At 36.8% G+C, this 20,873-nt stretch overlaps 1 protein-coding gene and 1 long non-coding RNA gene across 3 annotated transcripts; one reads left to right on the forward strand and one right to left on the reverse strand.

The window, feature by feature from the left end:
* Nucleotides 1-2,189: 2,189 nt before the first annotated feature.
* On the reverse strand, nt 2,190-3,949 carry LOC129748534 (uncharacterized). Its single transcript, XR_008737754.1, has 3 exons — nt 3,644-3,949; nt 3,284-3,465; nt 2,190-3,213 (listed from the first exon to the last, which is right to left on the reverse strand). It is a non-coding gene; the product is annotated as an uncharacterized LOC129748534 (long non-coding RNA).
* A 2,282-nt stretch (nt 3,950-6,231) lies between these two features.
* On the forward strand, nt 6,232-8,727 carry LOC129744911 (V-type proton ATPase subunit F). Of its 2 annotated transcripts, XM_055737669.1 has the most exons (6): nt 6,232-6,311; nt 6,374-6,448; nt 6,555-6,636; nt 6,935-7,140; nt 7,212-7,273; nt 8,644-8,727. In XM_055737669.1, the coding sequence occupies exons 2-5, from the start codon at nt 6,395-6,397 to the stop codon at nt 7,251-7,253; spliced, it is 384 nt and encodes a 127-aa protein (XP_055593644.1). In that variant the 5' UTR covers nt 6,232-6,311; nt 6,374-6,394; the 3' UTR covers nt 7,254-7,273; nt 8,644-8,727. The 2 variants fall into 2 exon arrangements, with proteins under 2 accessions (XP_055593644.1, XP_055593643.1); XM_055737668.1 differs by having other exon boundaries at nt 6,233-6,311; nt 7,212-8,727.
* The last annotated feature ends 12,146 nt before the right edge of the window (nt 8,728-20,873 follow it).

The raw sequence follows: 20,873 nt of genomic DNA on the forward strand, positions 1-20,873 counted from the left end.
TCATGAAGAAGAAATTTGAACGGATCCAATTTAGGGATTAAACTACGACAATTCCACTGTATAACAGTGATATCTCCGACCTCTGGGCGTAAATTAGCCATCGAGAGAGATAAACACTGAAAGGAGGGGCCAAGTTTGCATCAATTGCTTCAAAAGTGTCTTTACAATAGGAAGCATTACACTAATAATGCTTTTTATAGATTCAGATACGTTGAAAAACGAAAAAATTCCATCGAGGATGTCAGAAAACTTAAAAAGTCCCGCTTGAGGAGTTGATTCTGGGCAAACTGCATCAGTAATGGGGGCGTTTGAGGTCCCCGCTGCTGTTGATTTATTCTGTGGTGAAAAGGTCGCGCTGAATCCAGGAGGAATTTGTTTCTTCTTTTCTGTAGCAATCGCTTTCTTGGTGATGTTGGTTGTAGGGCTGACCGTCGGGATTTTATTCGGAATCTTGGGGGTCTTGGTATTCGTTTTAGCACGCTTTCGTGAGTTCGCTACGAAAATAAATGGATTCTCCTCATCTGTTGTATCCTCGTTGTCAACTGGCAGCACTGAGAAGATGTTTGAGGACTGAGGTTGGATCGGAGGCGCCGCGCCCTTTAGTATGGCGGCATAGGAACGTTTTGATCGTTCCTTCAAAGAGCGCCTTTGACTATCCCAGCGGCTCTTAAACGCCTCGCACAAAGAGATGTCATGAGGTGAGCCCCCGCAATAGACACATTTCTGTTCTATTGCTGAGCACGCTCCATCCCCATGAACCTCCCCGCATTTGGGGCAACGCTTCTTGCTACAACAATGGGAAGCTGTATGCCCCAATTTAATGCAATTTTTGCATTCCATCGGGCGAGGCACGAAGAGCCGCACAGGAAGCCTCAAAACTCCGTCAATCAAGACGTAGTGAGGGAGGGCGGTACCCGCAAAGGTCACTCGAAATGAGGCTGAAGGCGAGTACTTTTTAACTCCTTCTACGACGGTGGTAGTGTTGAGTTGTCGGCAGTCCAAGATTTCGACCGAAGTCGAATCAAGGCTCTTAAACTTACCAACGCCGTGGGATTTAACGTACCCAGCCTCCAGACTCATTTCAGAGATCACGCCCTCTATCTCTACGTTTCGAGACGGAATGTAGGCGTGGTACTCCAAGGTAATGAATTTGCTGGCAACAATTTCATTAGCGGATTTTCGATTGTCCACGACAACGCGCAACTTGTTGGGTCGCACCTTAGTCACGCTGGTTACGGAGGACCATCTAGCCAGATCTTTCGTGATCTGCACTACGTTGAGCTGTTTACCGTTAGCTTTGGGCCGGATGAAAACCACCCATGGCCCAGAAAAAGACGTACCATCTGTGTAGGTTCGGAGCCGGGGTGCTACACTGTCAGCTGTGGGTGATAAGAAATTAACAGTCGTCCGAGAATGATTAGCATTTGAGGGACCAGCATCATCTGAATCCTCCAGATGCTCTTCATTCTCGAACATACCTTCCTCTTCGTCCACCGAAGACGGGTTTAACCCCCCGCCATCGCTCATATTTTCTTACGGAGACACGAATGTCTTCCGTGTTGAAAATATGAGCGATGCAAACTAAGTTCAAAAACTAATGTAGGGAAAAAATAGAAATAGTAAAGTGAAGGAAGAATGAAAAAAGAACTCACAATTTTTCTTTTAATTTTTGTTTCCACCGTCCGCTGTCCAAACACGTGGTTTTCCTCTGAAGAAAGATGGCGGCGTCAAAAGGAGGGCGAGACCAATCGATCCGTTCCGAATTCACCCGGTTATGGCACTCAAATCCGGATCAGCCTAGTTATGCCCCTACGGTGTCCAATACCCGGCTTTATCAGGAGCTATTAGGAAGGCGCCGTGTGGTAATGATAACGGCCTCGATGTAAGATGGCGATGGCGTCTGTGCTGGATCAAAATTTCCAAGCACAAAAAGTCCTTTGGTAACGACCGAACCATAAAGCGAGAAAAAAAACACTCCGCTTGAAGCACTCTTTGTTTACGAAATTGACCACTTTGATACGGCGAGGAAAATATATTATACTTTGATCAGCAGTGATAACGCACATCCGCACTGATCGAACGACTGCGAGAGAATGGAAAATAAATTCATGGCACAGTTAATTATTATTATTATTTAACTTGGCATAAGTGAACTTAGTAGGTTCAAGCTCCCTCGACAGTAAAAATATATATAAAAATTCCACTCAACAGAAATAAAGAAATAAATTTGAAATTTGAGTCGGAAACTGAAGTATGGAATGGAACTGAATCTGAAATTTGGGTCATAATGTGAATTTCAAATATAAAACTCAATCGGTAATCTGAATCTGAAGTTTTTATATTAACTCAAATATATAATCTAAATTTCAATTGAACTTTGAATCTGAATCTCGGTCTGAAATCGTATTATAAATCTGGATCAGAATCTTAAAATGAATCTGAAATCTGAATCTAAATCTGAAATCTGAATTTAAAATCTGATTCTGAATCTGAACCTGTAGGTAATGTGGAACTAGATCTGAAATCCCGATTTAAATGCAAATCTTTTTTTTTAATTTTTGCTCAAGGACCCTCCGCTCACCCCCTCCACCAAACATTTCAATTGAGCTGCCTGGTGTGGGCTCCTTGGGTCTTAACTTTGAAACTGAATCGGAAATTTCAATCTAATCTGAAAACAATATATTCATTTAAATCTAAAATCTGAATCTTGAAACTGGATGTAAATCTAAAACTGAACCCTAAATCTGAATATCGATTTGAAATCTGAATCTGTTTGAAGTCTGGAACTGAATTTGAAAATCTAAGTCGAAAACTTAATGTTAATCTCCAATTTGGAATTGAATCGGGAATCAGAATCTGAAATATTTAACTGAATCTGAATCGTAAAACTTAATCTGAAATATCAATCGGAATTTATAAATGAATCTGAATTAGAAATCTGAATCGAAAACTCAAACGTAGCAAGCTGTCTGCAATACAGATTGTATACCTTTTAAATTTTAACATTGCATTTGGTTGACGAACGAAAAAAAAACGTCGGAAACAAAGTTTCGTTGAAATAGAACTATTCACTTATCGCTAATTGCCATTCTGGGTGAAGCTGTTGGTGGTCGATTGGCCGCCCAGATGCTTGGTGTGAACCTTGTCTGATTTCAGCACGTTCTGCACGGCCTGGATAATAATCTGCCCCTCAACCAAAGCATGACGTGCACCCTGTAAGATAAATAATTGTTTACGATATTTTAACGACGTGCAACATTTCAAAAAACTTATGCATACATACCTTATAAGCGGAAAATCAAATAAGGTACACAAGGTAGTTTAACTTTCATATTCCCTAGGAAAACCTCAAGAGTTATAAGCTATCGTTCATCGTTTCTGTACAAAATCGGGGCAACCAACACGTTGAACTGATTCGGGTTGCTCACCAGCTGCATTGTGGTGTTTTCAACAATTTATCTCGCTCTGAAACATTAATAAGAATTGATAAACGCAATTAAAAATATTTTGTTTTAAAAGAAAGTGCCGCTAAAGGCGAAACATTTTTCGATTAATTAAGGATAAATAAATATTACTATATGATTCAAACGTCAAGGAATGTTTTCATGCAATTTCAAAAATAAATAATAAAGAAAGTACTTACTTTTAAACAAAGCCACCGTTGATCTTCACTGTAATTCGGGGTCGTTAGAATATCCTTCAGACAGACCTTTTTTTACCGATCGAACGAAGGATGTCCTCCAGTGGAGAGCTCAGGATTAACTTCCGACCAGGGTTGGTCGGCTCTTCTCATACAACAAAGAGCCGGGAGAAAAAAACACTGTTTTCAGTTCGGCTTCCGAGTGTATTCCTCTTTCGCTGATCGTGCTCCACTCGTTACCCGAGTTTACACGAGCTGTCAGTGACTCGGACGGCAAGTGTGAGAGCATTTGCATCAGAGTGGGAGAAAGAGAATTCTTAACAAAGACCGCCCTGTGTTTCAGTCATACACCTCAGAGTAAATGAAGAAAAAAATTATTTATACTCCCATCGCACAACGTAGAAAAAAAAGCAACAATTTTTCCCCCGCTATCATGCCTGCTGCTGTTAGCTGTTTTGGCCTCTTTTTTTGCAAAAGCGTTCGAAGAAGAGGTGCCAGGTGGTTTAGTCAAAAAATCAGGAAACCGCGAAGAACAAAAAACTGGATTTTTCAAGACACCAGTAGATTGGTAGAAATAAAATGCAGCTCTTCTTAGATTGCATTAATTAAGGCGAAATAGCGGTGCAGTATACGCCTTAAGTTATGCAACAGAAGAGATGAGAAGTTAGGTGGCTTGTTGTTTTCACCAAAAAAAACACCGTTCAAATATCATCTGAACCGAAGATTACCATTGTTTTAAGAGGTTAAACTGTTTTTATTACAAAATCAATAGCAATTATGATCAGGACGGCTTCTAGAAAATCAGGACACCTCTGGGACCTTGATTCGGGGAGCAGCATCTTTTCTCGTAAACGGACCAAGAATAAACTGAGTTAGCTCTGAGATTTCTCCTCAACACAATGCGCAACAGATTTTTCCGGAGAAGGGAATTCTCTTCATCAGCGGATGTGAATGCTCTCGCTCACTCTTATGTGTTGACAATCTCACTCTTGATTACAGTGCGATTTATCTCTCCCCGCACAGATTGGAGCAGCAAACGAAAAAAAATTGCACTCTCTTTCACTGGACAAGCCGATCTGAGGAGTTTTGCCACCCATGCTTCCGACAAAAAGATTGTCTCAAAATCAGAATCTAAAAAAAGCATGAGTAGATTTTTTTTTTTCAAAACATAGGCTAAAGGGCCTTGGAGATTCCGATTGGAATCCGGCACCAGCAACTGTGCCTACGATGCCTCGACCACCACCAGGTTGTGCAAACATTTGCGAATTGACTTCCAGTGGCATCGATTGCATTTGCTATTGCTGCTGGACTTGCATGGGATTCTGAATCGGCATTATCCCTCTGGCGATATTGCCTCGCATTTCAGGGGGCATCATTTGTACTGGTTTGTTTTACGGCGGATCGGAGAGCAGATTCTTTTTTGGTTCAATTTTTTCGTATTATATCTTCTTCCGTGTAATTTTCTGATTCAGGTCAATATTTTCTTCCGGATTGAGGGCTGACAGCAGAAGTCGCTTAGTCACTCGAAATGCTAGTCCACTCCCGAAAAAACTAAACCATTTTAAAAAATCAATAACTTACCGCTGTCATTTGAAGTTTAAAGTTCCCGAAACCGAGCACATCTGTTCCGGACCAGTGCCATCACCAGGAATTTGCAACATTCCTCTCAAGACCTCACCTGAAAGTAAACAAAAATTTAAATGAGGAAAAAAATTAACGCGCACACACTTCAATTACCGCAGGTCCTTGAGCCGTTCCCTTGGATTGTAATCCACGACATGATGCCGAAAGAAGACGATTGTTGCTGTTGGGTAGCAGCAGCTGGTGATAGCGATATTTTCGCCAAATTTCAACCACTTACAACCGCGATACCGAAATTTTACTGCTTGATTGAAAGCATCCCGCTCGCGCATACAGAATTGGAAACGTTTTTGCTTCTTTTTCTACAGCGCAAGCGGGATGCCACCAATGCCACTCATACATTGCGGTTATTAGAGTGAGACAGTTGAAATTTGACGTTTGTATTGACATCGACACTGATTTACAGTTTTCGGTTTGTTTTTACCGAAAATTTACGGCAAAGCGATTTGTTTACATAAAAATTAAAGAACTTCGGTACATCATGAATCGAATCACCGAATTCGGTAAAAACAAGACGTCAGATTGATCATTTACCGAAAATTTTCGAATTACAGAACAGTTTCTGTAAACTAAATTACCGAACTCGGTAATTTTGATTTACTGTGTAGCTTTCTAGCTAGAAACACGATTCACCAAAGCATTAAAAAAAATTGCACCAAATCATAAATTCATATGACCAGCTAAAAAATTATCTGTTTGAACTATAACAACAATCGCAATACGTTCCTGGGTTGAGTTTTCAATGAGATAGGTAAAAGCTCTGCGACAAAATGCTCGGATCGATTGGAATCGATTTTGACAGTTCTTTTGCTCGATTGGAATTTTGTGTTTCAGATGTCACTTCTCTTATATGCAGGTTCACTATCCTCTATAAACATCCAACTTTCCTCAAATTTGTGTTCACTGAATCCAATACCTTCTCGAGTCAAATTTCAATTTTTTATGTTTAGCGTGCATGTTGGCTATTCTGTCAGATGATCAGTTTTTGATCAGGTGACATATTTTGCTCGTTCTGATAGGCAGATTTTTGGTAGAAAAGTTCGTTTTTCCCTTAAAATTCTCAATTTTTACAATGATTTGTACCTTTTCCAGAACTAAAACACAACTTCTACAATGGCTCTTCTGTCCGCTGTCAAGGGAAAACTGATTTCCGTAATTGGAGATGAGGTAAGCGCGATTTGGTTGAACAGCACATCAGTGATTGTTTTTTTTTATTTGATCATGTTCTTAAACTTTAATCGATATATTTCTCATCTGAAACCGGATTCTCCAGGACACCTGTGTGGGATTCCTGCTTGGAGGAATTGGCGAAATAAACAAGAACCGTCACCCCAACTTTATGGTCGTCGATAAGAGTAAGTCATCTTCATCACTTTAAAACATGTTAGGTATGTTTTATTATTTCTTACCAAGAACGAGCAAATTTCATTGGCATTCCTGATGATATAAAAAAATCGATAATGTATTGATTATATAGGAACAACTTGGATTTCATAAGCCAAAAAATGTTTTCTAAAAGATTCATGGGTGAAATGAAATCATATTTGGTGAGGAAACCGTATATTATGTGTTAAATATATCGATGCTATTCATGAGATGAGCTGGAAATTAGTGCATTTTGAAAACACGTTTCAATTACATATCTGTTCACAGACACGGCCGTCAGCGAAATCGAGGACTGCTTCAAGCGCTTCATCAAACGGGATGACATCGACATCATCCTGATCAACCAGAACTACGCGGAAATGATCCGCCACGTGATCGACGCCCACACTTCGCCGACTCCGGCGGTGCTGGAAATTCCCTCCAAGGATCACCCGTACGATGCGAGCAAGGATTCGATCCTACGACGTGCCAAGGTGAATTTGTTTGTTTAGTTTAACAACATTAAAAATAACACTAATGTTTTATTTCTTCCTTCAATTCACAGGGCATGTTCAGTCCCGAAGATTTGGCTGTTAGCCGTGGTTAAAAAACTTTCCAATTGCTGTTGTGTGTAGCAAAACTTTAATTTTTCGTTGATTTTGATTCGTTTATACTGCCGTTGGACGCATAATTGTCACATGTGACATTTCGACGTTTTTGAGTTTTTGATGCCAATCGTCATAATTTGATACGTATTATTGATATTCTTTGTCGAAACATGAAGTTTATTCTAGAAATTTAAAGAAATTCAAAGTCAATTTGTCACACTGGGATAAATGGACGCATAACTGTCACACTGAGACGATTGGACGCATATTTGTCACACTAAAGAAATGAACGTATTATAACTTCGGAACGTCTAAATAGATTTTCACCAAACTTGGCACACGTGTCCTAGATAGTCGGGAGGCGATCACGGAGATGTGAAGAGGGGGAAGGGTCACTGTTTTCGCGGAAACCCAGCATGTGCAAGAAAAACTCTGCAAACTGCTTCGGGTCCGTTGCTGGCACTTGGGAGAATGCATGTAAACGTAACCAGCTTCACAACATTAGTCAAATTGTTATTCTTCCAGCGCAGTGTGACAGTTCCACCGTATTCACCAATTGTCCAGGATGGCCACATCTAATTGACGGTAGTTTTAGGAGACCTTTTTTTTTGGTTTGCTTTGATTTTTTGATTTCGACACACCTAGTAAAATACCGGAGATGTCTGTTTCTTCTTGTTTACAAACTATTCCGCCAGAGTTACTTCATCCGGAACTTGTCCCAAGACCGTATTCACTGCAAACGGATCGATTGTCCTCTTCTGGTGACGCTTCTCTCGCGGTTGCGACGTTTTCAGCACGGCAGCTGACATTAGTTGAAGAAATGTTGCTTCTTGTAAAGTGATTGAGCTGCCGCAAATTGCTCCCCCGTGCCGTTTTATTGATCGAATCCGTTAAAAACTTCATGTTTGTCACCAGAGAGTGTAAATTTTCAAATAATCCGTTTCAGACCTGATTTTTTTTAATTTAAGCTTCCATTCACAAATAAAACACAAGAGCCACACACGATATGCCAAACCTAACAACTACTGGGAAAATGTTCGTGGTGTGACAAATATGCGTCCATTTTTCGACTTTTCATAGAATTTCGCGGCATAAATGTCACACAACGATTATCATTGAAAATTCAGTTCATTTTCGAAAAATTTGATCGAGGCTCATATGATAGGAGTATACTTTAGAGATCCACGGCATTGAAGTCAACAAAAATTGCAAAACTGTGCGTTCACAGCAAAGTGTTTTTGTGATACTTTAATCGCGTTTTTCTCGCTTTGCCTTTTTGTAACATGTGACAATTATGCTTCCAACGGCAGTATACTTATTGTAATACAGTATTTCAGAAAACTGAAAAATAACGAGCTGATGTTCTTTATATTCCACATTCTTAATCAGTGTAACCCGAGTGTAATTCCTATCATTGGATAGAATCTGTGAAAACTATTGGAGTCAAAATATAATACATAATAGTCAGGCGAACTCATTTTTTAATTAATATGAAAGAATGCTTTATAAAAGAGAAATCGTAGAACTGGTTTTAAAAATTACAAACCAGGTATCAAATTCAAATTTAGATTTTTTTTTGTAAATTCTTTATTTGAAACGGCTCATACCTTCAGGCCAAACTCCTTTTGTTTGATTACAATTGTGTGCTTATATCTAGTTCACTTTTTGAAGAATAAAGAAGATAGATAGGAGAATATGAAAAAAAAATCAAAATTAGAAATAGAATATTGAGGATTCAGATAAAGTCGAAATTCAAAAATCAAATTTCGGAATTCGGAATCCAGATTCAAGATTCACGATAAGAATTCGGGAGTCAAAATTCAGAACTTCGATGAAAAAATGTAAACAATGAAAGCTTAAAACTTCCTTTCGGTTTTCAGAAGTTTTTTATGATTGCTCGATATCTGAAAAATATGAATGCAAATTGTTTTTGGAAATATATCAAGATTAGGGACAGAAAAATGGGTCATATCAAATTTCGCAAATCGACCATATACATTTTGTAGATTAGCCCAAAAAAACTGACCTGTGCAAAATTTCAGCTCGATCGGACTTGATTTAGGGCTGCGTCAAAGCGCTCAAAGTTTCAGTTTTATTACCCTCAAAAAATCACCGATGGTAAAAATAGAAATTTGAATTTTGATGCCAAATGGCTCAAAAATGCATAAAACTTCAAAACCTGGCGTTTTGTCGAAATTTTTTTTGCCGAAAAATTGGCTTTAAAATTTAAGAAATTACCAAAGGGGGATTTTAGACAAAAAATTTCTTTTAGATAACACTAGATTTCGAAGCTTTATGTATGTTTAATTCATTTGGCATAGAAATAAAAATTTCGATTTTTCCGATTTCCTTTAGTTCTCCGTTTGGTAATTTTGAGGGTAAAAAAAAAGAAATTTTGAGCGCTTTGAGGCAACCCTAAATCAAGTCCGATCGAGCTGAAATTTCGCATAGGACAGTTTTTTGAACCAATCTACAAAATGTATATGATCGGTTTTAAAAATTTGATCATGAAATTTTCCCCATACAATTTTCATAACTCTCTGGAGCCACTATGTTTTCTACTAACTTCCATTTTTATCACTCGCTATTTCATTTCTTCAACTAGTCCTCATCCCCTACGTCTCGATGGCCAAGCGCTTAGCGTGGTAAGGCGGTAGTCGCTGAGTCCACTGATGGCATGGGTTCGATTCGCATCTCGGTACTGGGTGTGAAATGTTCATCTTAATAAGTTGTAAAGTTTATTCAGTCTAAATCGGTTAAGACGGTGTAAGTCTTGAAAAAAAAAGAAAAAAAATTCGCAGAAAACATTCGTGTTGCTCAAATCGTCTTTTTTTACAGCATAGCTCTCGAATGTTCCTAACTTCCTGAGTTGTAAGTACAAATAAGGTTGGAAAGGTAATTCTTGAGTGTAGTTGTAATAGACAGCTTTTCAAGATCTAAATGTGAACATTCATGATAGTTTCTATTTTTTTTATCATATTTAGGAAATGCATATTAGTTTCGGAAATTATAAATCAAATTTCGAATGAAATGTGAAACCAAAACGACGATTTCAAAACAGCTTTTTATATTTATTTTCCAATGATAATTCGATAACCGAAAATCAAGAATCCTTAACTGGATTTAGAATCCGTAATATGAAAGAAGAAATTCAATTTGAATATTGACCTAATATGAAACTAGAACCTCAGAAATAAATTTAATCTCATTCAAAATTCAATTTTCAGAAATGAATTTCAAGTCGCGAATGCCATAAATATGGTAAAACGACTATAATCGAAACAAAAAAAAAAAAAAAAAAGAAATGAATTTCTATCAACAAGTGAGAGTATTTTAAAAAACTGTAGCAGATTTCTGAACCTAGAGTTAGTTTTCGAGGTTTTGGTATCAGTTCTAAGTCAAGATTGTTATTCTTGAATAACCTTACTCACTCATCATAATTTGATGATTGACTCAAAAATTTGTGTGCAGAGTAGAATAGCTCACTTTCTTTTCCTGAACCCTCATGGGGGGTGTGGAGAAGCTTATTCCGCATCGTAGAGAATCACCCAGCGCAGCGAGTGCTGTCAACCGAACACCTCCACTGTTGCCTACCGAATGAGGCCCGAATGTTAGCGCGCCATAACGCCGGGAACTTTGTCGACCTTTGTCGACTCGCCGTTGCTGACAGTGTTGCCTGAGGTTCAGTTGTGTCAGTTGCGACTGTGTCCGACCCAACAAAGCTATCGGTTGCTCGTGCTATAGTATTTAAGCTAATCATCTGCTACACATCTCCCCCTTACACCAAACAGAAAAAAAGCAAAAATTTTAGGTTGATGATTTATCTGCTGACTTGTTGTAATAACCATTTTGGCAAACGTATTTTCAAATTGGCACATCCACATTCCTCCTTGTTTAAAATTTAATGATAATAAGGTAAATTTTTGCAAAAATGAAGAAGAATGTATAAACAATTTTACAATGTACGTTGAGTTATGTCTCTGACCATATCGTTCTCTTATTTTGCGTCTAGTCCAGAGGTCGACGGATTCCAACGCAATATTCAATTGCTAATTCCATCACAATCAAATTTTAGTTAGATCTCTTTCATACCCGGAAAACTATTGCTTGATGAAAAAAACTCAAACTCAAATATCGTGGTATTTTTCCATACATTCGCTTTCTTTCTTCAATTCTTGGTTAAGGAATATTTCAGAACAACTTACCACGGGTCTTATTCGAACCCAATTTTCTATTAAAATCCATTCCAATGATTCTATTGAATTTATGTATTCTCACTATTACAATGACTACTTAAAAGAACGAAGTCCCTAATAGAACATCCAAGATCTTTTGAAATCAAGCTTACAAAAGACGAAAACATCTTTTCCCCAACCAAATTAATTGAGCAACGAGATCTGGCCTCTCAATCGTCGTGTACTTTCGGCCACCCCGATCCAGAACACTCTTCATGTTGATCCTCCCGATCCAACGTAAGTCGATAAAGTGAACCTTCCGAACACTCTTCATGTTGGTCCTCCCGATCCAACGTAAGTCGATAAAGTGAACCTTTCGAACACTCTTCATGTTGGTCCTCCCGATCCAACGTAAGTTGATAAAGTGAACCTTCAGAACACTCTTCATGTTGGTCCTCCCGATCCAACGTAAGTTGATAAAGTGAACCTTTCGAACACTCTTCTTGTTGGTCCTCCCGATCCAACGTTAGTCGATAAAGTGAACCTTCAGAACACTCTTCATGTTGGTCCTCCCGATCCAACGTAAGTTGATAAAGTGAACCTTCAGAATACTCTTCATGTTGGTCCTCCCGATCCAATGTAATTTAATTAATTAATTTTTTGATTAGAACTACCATTGCAATCAAACTTCAGTTGGCACTTCCATCACGACTGGAAAACTCGAACCTTTGAAGTCACTATCCAGTATTCAAAATACTAGAAAAATATCAAACGGTTGTTGCAAACATCTGATCAATACTCGACTTCTATTTCGCTACAATTCACCGTCCGAAGGTGTCTTTTTTAATTTTAAAGCTAAAATGTGGAAAAATGGCCTCTATGCGAAGTTTTTTTTAGTATATTTATTTCCAAAAATTACAATTTATTTAAAAACATTATTATCAAAGTTTGATTTCGTTTGATTCTTTCTATAACACAAGATTAATTGCTATTAATGGAAAAACATTGATGAATTTAATAAATAATTCTTATTTTCCATATTGTCGGCTTGTTAATATACATAATTTTCGATAAACACCAAAAAAGTGCTTAAAGTTCGTCAAAACCAACTTCCATTTGAAAACACATAAGCTTTAGACTATTTCAATTTATTTGTTCGCCCATTCAAGAGTCATCATTCATAATAAGCATTTATAAATATCGCGATGCAATTATAATATAATGCTAATATAATAGATCTAGATGCAAATTTATCAAAGATAAATAAATATTGGAGGTATTGTGTTCGTCTTTGCTACTGCTTATGCCTTAGCTCCGCTTCCATCTTTGTCCGGCTCTACGACCGAACACGCTCTGTTTGATTGCATACAATTCAATCACATTCGAAACCATTACTATTGGGAGAGATCTACAAATCTACTCGAACTGATGAACAACTTTGACGAAGAAAAAATAAAGGAAGTTCTCAGTTTCCTAGAAAAAGCTAGATTCAATATTTGAACAAAAGTTCATCATCGACACACCGTGTCTTTCGAAAAATACTAAAGGACAAAAGTGGTTATATAGAGTATATTGTCAATTGCTTGAATTTTTAGACTTCTGCGAGAATCTGATTTGACAGATAAAAATCTCGCACTCACTAATACTATAACATTCTTCGTGTAAACAATCATGTGGTAGAAGTTGAAAAGGGAGTATAAGAAAAAAGGACCAACATCAGAGTTCAGTTATTACAAATTATTTCTACCAAAAATCAATATTCATACGCACCGTTGCCATCTTCAACAAACTGCGCTGATTGCACCTATTTAGACCACCGTGCAAATAATTAACGCGCAGTAAAATCTGCTCACTGACGTATACAAAGACAATGACACATATCGATATGCTTTACATCCTTAGATGAAATTGAATAAGCATAATTGCAACTGGTATGTCTTTTCTTAATTCTTAGCTTATTTTTAGTAATTCGAAAAACGCCCGAATAATGCTTGGTTTGTTTGTTCCACTTACATTCAGGTACCGGAATGAACAAAATGCATTCTGTATTCGGTTCGTTTCTTTTCATAAGCAGGTCGATTAATTTTCGTTATTAAACTCCTTGGTTCGCATTTCATAATAATTTAATTTCGTTCAAAACAACAGCGATTATACCTTTTGAAATGTGATTCGAAAATCAGATGCGAGCAACGGCTGATTCGAAAAACTGACACCGAGTGTATATGTGTGCGTCAGTGCGAAAATATTTCTGCGTGGAAATTATTTTCGCAGGAGTCTAAATAGGTGCAATTTCCGCAATAATACTCTGGGCCAAAAAATAATCCCAAACCAATACCTACATCTTTGTCCGAGGTAAGTTATTCTTTCTTTGCGCACGATTTCGTTAAAAAGGCTAAACAATCCAAAGAAATCAATCCGGAACTTTTAAATAAACACGCCCGTCGCTTGTTCTTTTAGCATTTAACGATACAAACAACAAAACAAACAAATAAAACAATATTTTACTAATTTACTTACCGAATAAAATTGTATCAAGTAAACAATTGAAATCCAGGCCGTTTTCTCAATTGAAATTCTATCCACTGCTCACCACTATACACAATCGACAAAACCTGTACCCCTGGAAAAAATAATCAGAGGCCCCCCGGGGGAGGCCCAGTGCTACTAACGATGGAAACACCAGTTGAACAAACAACACAACCATACCCGAGCATCCACCTCTGCAAAACAAAATCACCACTATCCACTACGCGAAACGACACAACCGACAATATGCGCTGGGTGATTCCCTGGACTTTGAAAAAACTAACTCCGCTTGGTTTATTCCACATCGTAGAGAATCACCCAGCGCAGCGAGTGCTGTCAACCGAACACCTCCACTGTTGCCTACCGAATGAGGCCCGAATGTTAGCGCGCCATAACGCCGGGAACTTTGTCGACCTTTGTCGACTCGCCGTTGCTGACAGTGTTGCCTGAGGTTCAGTTGTGTCAGTTGCGACTGTGTCCGACCCAACAAAGCTATCGGTTGCTCGTGCTATAGTATTTAAGCTAATCATCTGCTACACAGGGGAGAGGGGGGGTTTAACCCTATAAGCCCTCCCCCTTCCTCCGTTCCTAAGGCCATGATCTGGGTTAAAACTAATGAAAAATCAGTTATTATAACGTAGTCAGTAGAAACGGCTTTCTCTCGTATCATATGTTAGAAATTTGCATGCTCTCTGGAGCCACTCTTATTGAACTTTTTTTTTTATAAACGACACACCTAATTGAAATTGTTGCCAAACCATTATAGCATAGCATGGGGTGACTACACACATCTTGCCTTGCCTGATACACAGGGTATAACTTATAATGAAAACCAACACGAGATGCCAAAATGAGTACCTTCAATACTCATTTCAAGTGCTACTTCTGAAGATCAGTGTGATACCATAATGCAAACCGCGGAAAGTCAATGTAATCATGGTGGGGATGGTCTGAAACAGCAAAAAACGCTTTAGGTGCAGAGAACTCTTTCGACCCATAAAGCTGTTTCAGATGGGAATTGGAAGGGTAAACTATAGGAAATCCTACATGGCAAATAAAGCTTAGTTCTTTTAGAAATGGGACACTTTCATTTGCTAATAGCTCGTTTACTCGTAATCGGACGTTCAAAATTTCGACTGCATTTTGCTACCTATGAAAAGCACTACACGCCCTATTTTTTTCAAAATTTATAATTTACTCGTTTTTTAGATATTTACGATGCAATAGAAAAAGAAAAAAATAATTTTGCACAGTTTCCTTTTAAATCCATCATTATCAAAATGATAGCTGACAAAACCGTCGATTATTCTAAGAATTACTGTGTGTGAGTGGTAAAAAAGTATGCAAATACTGTCAAAAGTGTCTACAAAGTTCACAACAAGCGTTGGAGTGAAGCACATGATCGGCAACTACGGTTAAGGGTCATCAGGGAGGTCAAGTCTCATACCAGCATTTTAAATTTTGAATAAGCGAAAAACTAAGGGTAGATCGCTGAAATGTTCGAAAATTTTTTCTCCGGTAAGCTAAAAGTGTTGCTTAGTAATGAGTCATTCATACCAAACCTTAAACAACATTTTTTTTGCTAGTTCCAGAGCTCGTAAGCTGTAAAGCCGGTACCGAGGCAATGGGACAGATGATTTCTGATGAACGACAAACTTATGAAATACCCTATTTCAAACCAATTCCAGCGTTTGAATCCTATATTATCTCTGCTCGTGGCAAGGTCCCGAGCATATTAAAGAATGAATCTACTGGATGTTTTGTATAAAATATTGATTTGCCAAAATTCTGCTCCTGTGGAAAAAAACAAGAATTTTCAAAACGAAAACATTTGATTTCGTTGTTTTTTAAAGCCTAAAAAGAGCAATCTTGTATGTACCCTTCGCAACTTACGATCTATACTAATCGATTATACTTTAAGTTTAATCTCGGGATGGTTTTACTTCGTTATTGTCAGATTTTTCCAGCAGAAATTTCATAAAAAACGCTTGAAAGTGGCTCAAAAATAATCAAGTTTTGTTAATTTCGAAACAGCTGTATCTACTAAATTGCCCTCAGTTTCTTTTAAAATAGAATTATTAGACCCAAAAGTATCAGAAATTGAAGATAGAGGATGCAGCTACCTAAAATACAGATTTGACGAAGTGTAACTTTGAAAAACTGATCAAAATCATGACTGGAAAAAGTGTGCGCTGGCCGATGGGAGGTACTAAGAATAAAGCCGAATTTTTTCTTACAAAACACGATAAATATTTTTTTTCAATTTTTTTCATGAATTATCATAAAATTACCTTCATTTCCTTCATAGAAAGTATTTAGATCAAACGAATGGTTGTTGAGATACACGCACTCGTAACTGTCCCATTTCTAAAAGAACTAAGCTTTAGGATTGACAAATTTCAACATGAAACAATCTCACCAAATTCATCGTCTGCCTGAAGTGACATCACACACGTTTAAATTATCTTCCAGTAGTCTGCAGCCCATTGTTCGCCACGGACTTCTTGATTTTTTTCATTTCTCACAAATTTTATTTCAAATAATCACAGGAAGCCACCACTTGCTTTGTCAATCGATGATGAAATTTTCTGTTAGCACAAATATTCACATTTTTCAGCATTTGTTATTGAACAAATGCATTTTGTTTTCCACACTAAAAGCAACACTCCAATATTCTTATTAAAACATTTTCAAAAAAAAACACATATTTGGATTATATTTGTCTTTGTTGCCAAATCATTGAGGTTTTAATAAAGTTTTATTTTGCCTGAAAATGAACGGTAGTTTTCAATTTTTAAAACCACGTTGAGGTACGCAGGTTATGAGTTGGAAGTTTTGTTTGGAATATTGCAGTAATTTGTTCGATTTGATCATTTCATGACCTGCACGCAAATTTCAATAAATATTGAAAAATTTACCTCACTTTGACTTTGACATATCTAAAGCTTGCTTCAGAACAAGTAACCTGTGGCGAAGGTTCATATCTCGAGTGAGCTTTCATTACGTCGTATGAAACAAAATGTAAACAAAGAGTGTAATTACTAAAAAATACAAAAACTGATTTAAACTAGTCGCAACCAAGGTTAATAGATCACAAGGTTCTCTGACTTTGTCAGTAAGTAGGCGAGAGCGCGGTGAGGTTCAGTGAATGTGTTTGTAAACATCGGAAAAATTTGTTCGAGCTGAAGGCTTTGTTGGTAAACAAACTCCACGAACTCCATAGTAGCCAAATCAAAATGGCTAAATCGGGAGTTTCTCATATCGTTACACCTCCTATATATACACACCTTGGTCGCAACTCCTTTCCATTTAGAATATTTGTAGTTTTGACAACATATTGTATATGTGGTGAAATACAAGTTTTAAAGTTGCTTTGATGACTTTTGCAGCAGTTTTCTGAGAATTCTTAAGATGTTTCATACGACGCGTCGAACGTACGAAAGCTCACGCGAGATATTTTTTTTTCAAACTTGAAAAATTCAACACTGATTATTGGATTTCGTGCATTTGAGTCTAATCGAAATTTGAAGGGTGAAAACAGGTTTTCGTTGAATTAGGCATTTATTTGTATTTGAAATTTCAAGAAATGAACAAGATAAAAATTATTATGGGAATCAGGAGAAATTGTTTGCATGTTGTTGCATTACTAAATACTTAAAAAATACCATTCTGAAGCAGTTGACTGTCACCTTTCAAAATTCCAAGAAAATCCATCCCAGACCAGGATACTTATTCAAAATTTTGTTAGATGCTAATTTAAGCAAAGTATGGTAATGGTTCAACAACTTTTAAGAGACTCACAATAATTATCATGAAATTAGAAAATCTTTTTTTTGTATCTTTCCATCGAGAAACTCTGTCGAGCCGTATTTACTCTCTGGAGCCACCATTTCCTCATATTGTCATTCTCATCATTCAGAATTTCATTTTTCTAATACCGTGCAACATGAATGTATTGAAAGATTGTTTGTAAAGCTTCTAAAAAGTCTACGTGAGTAAATTAAACCAATCAACAAAAGTGAATTAAAAATAGGTAAGGTACACCGGGGTAAATGTGGACGGTTTTTCGTAAAGTTCAACTTTAAAAAATCATTAAAAATCAGCAGTTGATCAGTTTTGATAAAATTACGTTCAATGTGATGCAGAACATATTATTTACAAACGCTGAAGAGATGAGCTTGATAGAAGCAAAGCGAGAAAAGTTATCACGTAAATTTTTAGAGACTGCTGGTTTCTTCACTTACCCCGCCTTTTCGGGTAATTAAGTGGGGACGGTAGATTTTCTCTTTGAATTCTCAGGAAATTTTCAACAAATTTGTGTTTTTTGGTTGAATACTTACAAAAAGTTCATGGTACTGTTAGTAAGGCATCTATCATAGATTATTGTGTGTAATTTAAAGCTTAGTTCTTTTAGAAATGGGACAGTTACGAATGCGTGTATCTCAAAAACCTTTCGTTTGATCTAAAAACTTTCTATGAAGGAAATGAAGGTAATCTTATGATAATTCATTAAAAAATATGAAAAAAATTATGTATCGTTTTTTGTAAGAATAAATTCTACTTTATTTTTGGTACCTCCCATCGGCTAGCGCACACTTTTTTCAGTCATGATATTGATCAATTTTTCAAACTAATACTTCGTCTAATCTGTATTTTAGTTGGCTACACCCTCTTCCTTCAATTTCCGCTACTTTTAGGACCAATACTTTGCTTTTAAAAGAAACTGAGGGCAATTGAGTGGATACAGATGTTTCGAAATTAACAAATTTGATTATTTTTGAGCCACTTTTTGAGCGTTTCTAATGGAATTTCTGCTGACAAAATCTGGCAATAACGAAGTAAAACCATCATGAGATTAAACTTAAAGTATAATCGGTTAGTATAAATGGTAGTTTGGGAAAGGTACATAAAAGATTACTCTTTTTAGGGTTTGAAAATCAGCGAAAACCATAGTTTTCGTTTTGAATATTGTTATTTTTTTCCACAGGAGCAGAATCTTGGCAAATCATAATATTTTATACAAAATTACCAGCAAATACATACTTTAATATCTTGGGATCTTGCCACGAGCAGACATGGTATAGGATTCAAACGCTGGAATTTGTTTAAAATATGGTATTTCATAAGTTTTGTCTTTCATCAGAAATCATCTGTCCCATAGCCTCGGAACCGGCTATACAGCTTACGAGCTCTGGAACTAGCAAAAATTTAGTGTTTGAGGTGTGGTTTCAATGACTCATTACCAGGCAACACTTTCAGCTTATCGGAGAAATTTTTTTTTGTAAATTTCAGCGATCTACCCTTAGTTTTTCGCTTTTTGATAATTAAAAATGCTGGTATAAGACTTGATTCCCTGATGACCCTTAGACGAAGTTGCCGATCATATGCTTCACTCCAATGCTTGATTTGAACTTAGTGGACATTTTTGACAGTATTTGCATACTTTTCCACCACTCAAATACAGTAATTCTTCGAATAATCAACGGTTTTGTCAGCTATCAATTTGATTATGATGGATTTTGAATGAAACTGTGCAAAATTATTTTTTCCTTTTTCTCTTGCATCGTAAATATCTCAAAAACGCGTAATTTTTAAATTTTGAAAAAATAGGTCGGATAGTACTTTTTACAGGAAACAAAATGCTGCCAAAATTTTGAATGTCCGATTACTAGTAAACGAGCTATTAGGAAAAGAAAGTGTCCCACTTCTAAAAGAACTAAGCTTTATGTTGCAACACACGAGATCCGATTTTATTGAAAATATATACTTATTTAAGAACAAACAAGTACTTTACCCATCTTTTCATGAACGGAATGCTGAATTGTATTGGATGAATATGAAGGAAAGAAAATTGAAAAATTAGGTGGTATGAAAAAAACCTAGCAATTGCTTTTGCTAAACCAAATCGAGCAGTCGAGCAGTCGCTTAAAGCAATTGCTTCGGTTGATATGAATAAAGTTTTTTTTGACAGTTGTTTTCTCTGTCAGGAGCTTTTACTTTTAGAACAAGAAAATTTGGTATGAATAAAGCCCAAATCTGAAGTAATCGCTCGACAAATCTCCTAGCACTTGCTTTATTTTCTAAGCATGCTCGGTAGAAGACTTTTCCAATAAAAAATTCTTTAGCAATGTCATGAATTTATTAAATTAGCAATATTACGCTTCAATACAATTCAAAAAGGCATTTTCAAATGGATAAAGAAGAGTCGCAGTGATAATCCAGCTTTTTTTTCGTATTCCTGTCGTTGTATGAAATGATTCGTCTAAGATGAAACTAAACAAATCAATCAGTAAATATTCCAAATTAAAAATTCCGGCTATAATGGAAGAAGTCCCAATCGGCTTGAAGTTGGAAGAGAATTGTAATAATTTAAAACATAATTCAGACTTCCATATTTATATGATTTTTTTATAATCCTAAGATTTGAAAAAAAAAATTAAATTAAGATGCGTGCCTATTTTTTTTATACATCGCATTATCCCGATCCGAATACGTGTGGGAGAGCTATGATAAATGTTAAAATTAGGCCATTTGTTGTTTGAATATATTCGATTATGTATTCATTTTTCTTTAAACATACGAGCACGCATTAACCAAAAACTTTCCGGTCGTTCTTACACCCACCATCCGCACCGTCGACTTCATGGCTATTTTAGCCGTACTTTTCAATTTTCAGATCGTTTTCTTTCATTTAACTTTAGAAAACTTCAGATTCTGCTGGTTGGATAGCTCTATTTTTCGAAGCAAAAGCTATGTTCTAAGACTTTAGTACACATCCGCTAAGCAAATGTTTATTCATACCAAACTAAGCAAATGCTTTGGTCTTTTGCTTTGCTTGATTTCGAGCTAAGTAAAAGCTGCCGAAGCAATTGCTAAACCTTATTCATACCACTTAATGTGTAAACATTAAGTCTGTAT

This window comes from Uranotaenia lowii, chromosome 2 (assembly GCF_029784155.1).
Source record: "Uranotaenia lowii strain MFRU-FL chromosome 2, ASM2978415v1, whole genome shotgun sequence".
In the NCBI taxonomy this organism is placed as follows: Eukaryota; Metazoa; Arthropoda; class Insecta; order Diptera; family Culicidae; genus Uranotaenia; species Uranotaenia lowii.